At 38.7% G+C, this 7,500-nt stretch overlaps 1 protein-coding gene across 50 annotated transcripts in view; it reads left to right on the forward strand.

Annotated features, from left to right (window-relative positions):
- LOC144968174 (uncharacterized) overlaps positions 1-7,500 on the forward strand; it is a 135,247-nt gene that overhangs the window by 72,927 nt on the left and 54,820 nt on the right. For 27 of the 50 annotated variants that reach the window (XM_078906224.1, XM_078906207.1, XM_078906209.1 and 24 more), the window contains 2 exons: positions 2,024-2,431; positions 5,390-5,920. In XM_078906224.1, coding sequence (XP_078762350.1) covers positions 2,024-2,431; positions 5,390-5,920 — 939 coding nt within the window. The remainder of the gene's footprint in view (positions 1-2,023; positions 2,432-5,389; positions 5,921-7,500) is intronic. The other 23 variants (XM_078906213.1, XM_078906216.1, XM_078906243.1 and 20 more) reach the window with 1 other exon arrangement.

Raw genomic sequence — 7,500 nt, forward strand, 5'->3', positions numbered from 1 at the left:
AGAATTTAATACGATCGCATCGCATCGTCACTCATGCCTGTCTAACGGTATCAGGCGAGTAATTTGTTTTCACTCGAATTTTGTATCGAGAATGTTGATGGAATAAGTTGAAGTGAAGTAAAATAAATTAATGCTCAACAGTCCGCCAGTCAAATAAGACATTGTAGCAACACAAATGGGTGTATTATCTAAAACGTCTTTAGCCGATTGGAAGAATTTAGTGAGAACAAAACACCCATCCGGCGATCTAAACCATTAAAGAAGAGCTAAGTGACGTCATTCATTCAATATATGCTATACGTTTAGGGAAAATACCCACGACATATGCCAGCCGGATATAGGTTCCAACACACAAAAACTATGTGCAACCTTGAACGTTTATAGTCTGATTGATATAATTTAGTGAGAACTAATCATCAAAATGTCTTGCCTAAAAACTATAAACAAAGAGCTGAGGGTTCCTTCTACACCACGGATCAATCGTCTCCAATCGATACATTATGTAAATATAGAATTGAATTTGATTTCATCGTTGTCACGCCTGTCGAATGTTCTCATGCGTGCAAAGGGGAATGGGAGGGGGGGGGGGGGGTAGTTAATTTTAACTTTGAATTTAAGCTGTGGCGGAAATTGGTTTCTCAATGTCTTTCGAAAAGCGGCTCTTTTAAAAAAAATGTATTTCGAATATCGAGCCGCTCGATTTGGTTTGCTGCCATGGCACAAACTTGAGCTTTTATATAGCCCAATATCCACTAAACGTGCTCAAAGCGCTTTACAAAAGGTCCCTGACCAACAGCAACGAGTAACATGTAGAACGAGACACGATGCCTTTTAGGCGATATTACAAATTTTTTTTCCGACAGACAACGCTGTTAACAACCGGTCAGGTACTCATTTTACACCTGAATACGGTGAGAAAATGTGAGTAAAGAGCCTTTTCCAAGAACTCAACGATGCGCCGAGCGAGGCTCGAACTCAAGACCTTCCGATCCGAAAGCGAGTGTCGTACCACAAGACCACAAATGATTATCCTAGATTTTGATGACAAGCGGATCACCACTCTTTGTCAGTCTAAAATCAATAACAAAGAGCTTAATGAAACGTCCACGTCATACATTTGATAAACAAAGGCGAAATGGAGACAAACGAGAGCTGGCGGGCCGTTCAATGTCAATACACAAAGGTTACGCCCTATTTGACACAAAACTAAGAGACATAACTCTTCTTACATCATGACTCAATCCTTGTCTCAAATATTTTCTGTCACTGTCACTCGATTCAACTGCTCTTGGGACGCTAAGCTCTCCCGTCATAATAATAATTTGTCAGTTGTACTTATTATATATACCCGTGTGTTGATACAACTTTTTTTTTACAATGGCCATAATAAATGGCTTCACATGATCCCATCTCTCTCTCTCTCTCTCTCTCTCTCTCTCTCTCTCTCTCTCTCTCTCTCTCTCTCTCTCTCTCTCTATCTCTCTCTATCTCTCTCTCCCTCTCTCTCTCTGCCCTTTACTTAAATGCCTTTTTATTTTTTTTTGCATAATTAATGTCGACGGAAATAAACAAGGGGAGAAGCAGGAATAAAGGTTTGGTTGAGGGAATTACCATAAAACAGAAAGGAATACGAAAAAATCTAATCAAATAAAATGTTTGAGTTCACAGAGGGTATTAAATCTTGGAAGAGGGGGGGGGGGGTCACAAATTTTTGATTTATTTTCTTCAAGTTGTCGCTCTGCCCCCCCCCCCCCCCCCCCCCCCCCCCTCAAAAAAAAATAATCTTTCTCAGCAATGTGTCTTTTTTATATAGCAAGTAAATACACCTAAGTTTCCTGTCCTACTCCTTCATGTATAGATCTGATGATCTTTGCACCTGCCACAGATGTCAACAGCCTGACACCATCTCCACCCCCCCCCCCCCACACACACACACACACCCTCCACATCCTCTTTCTCAACAATCTGCTTTTATTTATAAAGCAAGTAAATAAATTCAGCGTTTCCTTTTCTACTCCTCCAGGTCCTGATCTGATGAGCTATGCATCTGCCGCCGATTTCCAACAGAACACCGTCCCCCCATCATCATCATCGTCATCATCATCTCACCACAACACCACCGGAGGAGATCAGGAGGAGCAACATCATCACCACTGGACGCATGAAGACCTCAGCAACAACAACAGAAGCAGCACTAGCAGTAGAAGTAGTCACTTCCCCCAGGACGACATCATCAACAACGCCAACGAGGAGGAGAACTTGATCCTAACCGCCACCGACAACGACCGTTTTGTCTCCGGGAGTACCTCTGTACCACAGGGGACGACTGGGCATCGCGATAGTAGGAATTATATTATGGAAAATGATATAGAATTTGAGGACGGTGGGACGCCGCCCCCGTCTTTGGACACATCAGGCCATGGTCGTCTGGGTAAGTCTAGTTTTGTTTTTTTTCGGCATTGAAATCCTAATGATAAATATAATGGGGTGTGATAAAGTGATTTTGATAAGGAAGGTTTGATAACAATGTAAGACACCCCTGATATCATCATCGTCATCGTTATCATCACTATCACCCTTTTCCTTCCCCTCTCTTCTTCCTCCTGGTCCTATTCCCCTTCTCCTCATCTTTGTCTTCCTCTTCTTTTTGTTCTTTTTGTTGTTGTTGTTGTTTTTCTTCTTCTTCTTCTACCTCCTCCGTCTTCTCCTCCACATCCTCCTCCACCTCCTACTCCACATCCTCCTCCTCTTCCTCCTCTTCTCCTTCACAACCATTTAGCACTTGGGCAGGGTATTTAAATTCACCCCCATTAATGTATGTTATGATCAGTCAATAATGGCGGTAAACCAACAAAACATAACAGAGGGTACAACAAACCACTAATCTCCTCTATACTCATTATCGACATTCGGTGTCACCATTATTACTACCACACCATGACAAAACGTTTTGGGTTTTATTTTGGTCAGATGTTTGCTTTGCTTTTTTTTTTTTTTTTTTGGTTGTTTGTTTTGTTCTTGTTGTTTTTTTCTTTTCCTTTGTATTTTCTCTCCTTATTTTGGCCAGGTTTTTGCTATGCTTTTTTTTTTCTTATTTTTTCTGATTTTCTTTTCTTTTTATTTTGGTGATATTTTTGGGGGGTTTTTATTTGCTTTAGATGTTGTTTGTTTTGTCCTCGGTTTTCTTTCAGGTGGTGTGTGTGTGTGTGGGGGGGGGGGGGGGGGTTGCATTTATCAGAATTTTTTAATTGTTTCCTTTTAAAAGAATATTTTTTGTTTTGTTTTGTCTGGGTTTTTTTTGGTTTTTTTTGGGTGTTTTGTTTGTGTGTTTGTTTGTTCCTCCAAGCATGGATGAATTAAGATGACTCTCAAAAGTCCCGATGGTGAATAAGGACAAAGTAACAAGGGGTCGAAACGCTTTCAAAATTTCAGGTGTCTGTTTTGTTTTGTTTTTGTTTTTGTTTTGGACAAATTTATAGCCATTTAATTCATCCACACGATTACAAATTTCTGTTCAAAATGAATTTTAAAAAACGATTTGTCATGGTTTGGCATCTTTTTAATTATATATATATATATATATATATATATATATATATATATATATATATATATATATATATATATATATATACATATATATATAATTTATTTTTTTTACACCACCCTCTACTTGCAAACACCCAGCATGCCTTGCACAAGTTGGCTTCGGTAAAAAAAACAATAAAATGACACAGCAATCGATTCATAACTGTAAACAATCACCTGCTTTAATACGGTCAATAAAATTCATATCGATGTGTATATTATTTACCTATCGATTGTAATTTTAATTGATATTTATTTCTGTATCATATTTGGAATGACTAACTAACCAACTGTGTGGGGATATTTGATACATTTTTTGTTTGTTTTGTTTTGTTTTGTTTTTGTTTTGTTTTGTTTTTGTTTTTGTTATCATATGACTCATAATTTGAGTAGGCTATGAAATACTAAATAAAAATTCGCCAAAGCATATTCACGGCCCCTCATGTCACCGTGCGTAGCTAATAAGATTATTATTATTGAACAAGCTGCGCATGGGCTGCCATATTTGGCTCCTCATTATATGGAGACCGGAAGTCAACAGGCAGGTAGATCCATTGTAGGTCACTGACTTCCTGACCTGGTTAAGGCTTTTTGAATCCATCTACAGACCTCCCTACTTGAAAACTTAAAAATTCATTTTTATGAGAAAAAACACTTTCATTTTCAATAAGATTTAATGACTTTGAGATGCTCATGAAGTTCAGAAACTGGAGCCAAAATTTCGTAATTCTGCGAATTTTTTTCGTAATAGTTGGAAGGTCTGTATTTAAGTGAGAAACCATCTTTCCATCAACACACATACTACGTACTCGAGAGACAGCAACTCGACACAACGGTGATATGTACTCGAACCCTAGACAATGGCGAGAAAGCGTAAAGTACCTCAGTAAATGATACACATCTGTTATCAGCTGTTTATTTATTTATTTATTTATTTATTTATTTATTTATTTATTTATTTATTTATTTATTTATTTATTTATTTATTTATTTATTTATTTATGTGTCTATCAATATCTATGATAATGTGTTATATTATATTCCTTGACACATTTATCTACACATCAAGTGCAATGCACTGGCTTGTAACAACAAGAACAGACTTGACACCGTACAAATGACAAACTGTAGATGTTAACTTTTCAAAAGGAAGACAAATTAAATTTTAACTTTAAAAAAAAAGAAGAAAGAAGACAAACTGGAATTGAAGAATAAAATCATTATGTGAAGGTTTAAGAAAAGTCTATTTCTCTCTCAAATATGAAAAGACAATATAATATTTTTTTTTAAATAAAGAGACAAGTTCCGTGTGTCAGGTCTGCCCTGGCCTACAGTGACAAAATACCTTTGGTTCATTTTGGCTAGAAAGCTTTTATATCGGAGTCTCAGGTTTAAGACTTTTTGGCACGGCTGGTGTGAGTCATCATGAGCTGAAAATCTGGGGGAAAAAAGTGGCCATGAAAGGCAGGTGGTGTAGGCCGCCTTGTTCCGGGGGGGGGGGGGGGGGGGGGGGGGGGGGGGGGGGTCTTGTATTTTTCTTTCTGCGGCGGCACTTTTTCATGCAAGCCTGTTCAAATTTTCAACTTAGACCAACGTCTGCTCCTGTATTTTTCATGATCAATTTATCATAATCTACCGATAAACGAAGTTTAAAAGTTTTTACCAAAATGAAAATACAAAGGGTGTTTTGTCGTTGTTTGGCATCTGCAATTGTCATTGTCTATCATAAGAAAAGGCATATGATGTATATTATTATGCATCCTAGTATCTATATGTAATGATTTTCGTGTCCCATAAACAGACAGGGAAGGGTCTGCTGACGGCGGAAGCACTCTCCCGACTTCCGGAGATGATGTCGTCGGAGGCAACTGCAACAACAAAGACAAGAAGAGTAGCACTGGTGGTGGTGGCGTTGGTGGTGTTGGTGGTAGTAGTGGTGGTAGCTCCAGTAACAGCAAGAACAAAGATGCCAACAACAGTTCCAGTGCCGAATCGACCCCTCGCCGATCAGCATCCGCATCATCTCGTGCCAAACCAGCCAATCCTCCGACCTCCGGGCGAGACAGGATGGCGACCTCCGCTGACATGAGCATGCTGGACATGAAGACCTCCTGGGACGGTAGCGCTACCGGCGGAGGAGGAGGCGTGAAGGGTGAGGACAAGGAGGATGTAAATGGAGCGACCCCCGGTTTTGGTAGTACTGGTGGTGGTGCTGGTTGTGATAGGAGAAATGATGCCAGTAGTAGTGGTAGTGGTGGTGGAGTTGTTGGTAATAAGTCCCAGTCTAACGCTGCCGGTGTAGACTTTACCTACACCAAACTCAAGTATCGAGGTATGGTAAAACTGTGTGGGCCTTCGTGTCAGCTACTCTTTGGCTTGTTGCCTTTGCTGGGAATGATTTGCACGACCTGTATAATAGTATCCATCGCTCTCTTAACCGTTTCTTCCTTCTCTTTAGATCTCGTGTCTAATGTTGGGTTGCTCTGTTTGGTTTTTAATTTCTTCCTTCTTCGCCCACAATCTCCTCTTCTTCCTGGTTTTTCAAATTTTCGCTGCTGCTGTCGCTAAGTTGACTGTAACTATAACCTTTTTTTTTTACACTCTGGAATTTTGTAGGAATGCTTTCTTGCTGAGTCTGGAATGGAATGCTTCCATGAGTGCAATGAATTAACACTAACAACAACTACAACTACAGCAATGCTCTGTTACTTTATTCCACTTGTATAGAGTTGGATCTTGGTTGTATGTAGTAAACATACACAATAAAAAATATCTCGGGATTTTCTTGGTTCTATTTTGTTTTTTTTTTCTCTTTCTCACTGTCTTATTTTTTTCTCCTTTTCTTCTTTCATTTTACTTTTCTCTTTTAACCATCTGTCCTTTTTAAATAAAAAAAATATTAATTTTTTTTTTTTTTTTTTTGGGGGGGGGGGGGGGGATCTTTGTCGAGAAAAACGATTTAAACTAAACGAATCGTAAGTTTGTAAAGTGCTGCTCATGTATTTTGTTTTGTTAATTTTATTTTAACACCGGGACCATATTTGTTTGTTTGTTTCGTTTCTTTTTTTTTTTAAATGTATATTTTGTTGCTGTTTGTCTTTTTTGTTGTTGTTTTGTTTGCTTTTTGTTGCTTTGTTTTGGGGTTTTTGGGGGGTTCTGTTGGTCCTTTTCCCCCCTCTTATTTTTGGAAAGGGGGTGGTGGGATGTCTTGTTTAAAGGAATGGAATGAAAGTTGGGTAATTTTACCTGAGTAAATTTTAGCACATGACGTCATACTTATTAAGAGTAAGATGACTGTGGCCTGGGTTTTATTATTGGGAATGGACGTGCCACATTTCACACAGCAATCTGATTTTATAACACAGAACACATTATTGGAAGTGACATTCAGCATAGAATGATGTGTTGGCAAGATGTGTCATAGCATGAAATTATAATTTCTTGCAGGGGACTTTTGTAGTCATTTAGAGGATTTAGGCCCATAGAGCTGGAGTTTATCCCGGTTTTTACAACGTGAAACGGACAATAGCGATTACTTGCTATCCTTTTGATAGAATGCTAGTCTGTCCCAAAGTGCTGTCCGTCAGATCTAACAGACCCAGCTGCTCAACCCACTGCTAGGTGGACAGGGCGCTGTCCGTCAGATCTAACAGACCCAGCTGCTCAACCCACTGCTAGGTGGACAGGGCGGAGGATCAGAAAAATTAAAATAATATGTAATGATACATTTGGAAATAATTGGGTTCACAATTTTAAAAAACATTTTTTTAAATGTTTGAATTATTATTTTAACATCACAATGAGCATGGCTGGGTTTTTTTTTTTTTTTTAAATAAACTTGCTATTTTAGTATTGATCCTCCAAGAACAAAATGGCCATGTTTAAGTTGTAATCTGTGCATGTTGAATGGTT

Source organism: Berghia stephanieae, chromosome 3 (assembly GCF_034508935.2).
Source record: "Berghia stephanieae isolate SIO BIC M18660-M18661 chromosome 3, UCSD_Bste_1.3, whole genome shotgun sequence".
Lineage (NCBI taxonomy): Eukaryota > Metazoa > Mollusca > Gastropoda > Nudibranchia > Aeolidiidae > Berghia > Berghia stephanieae.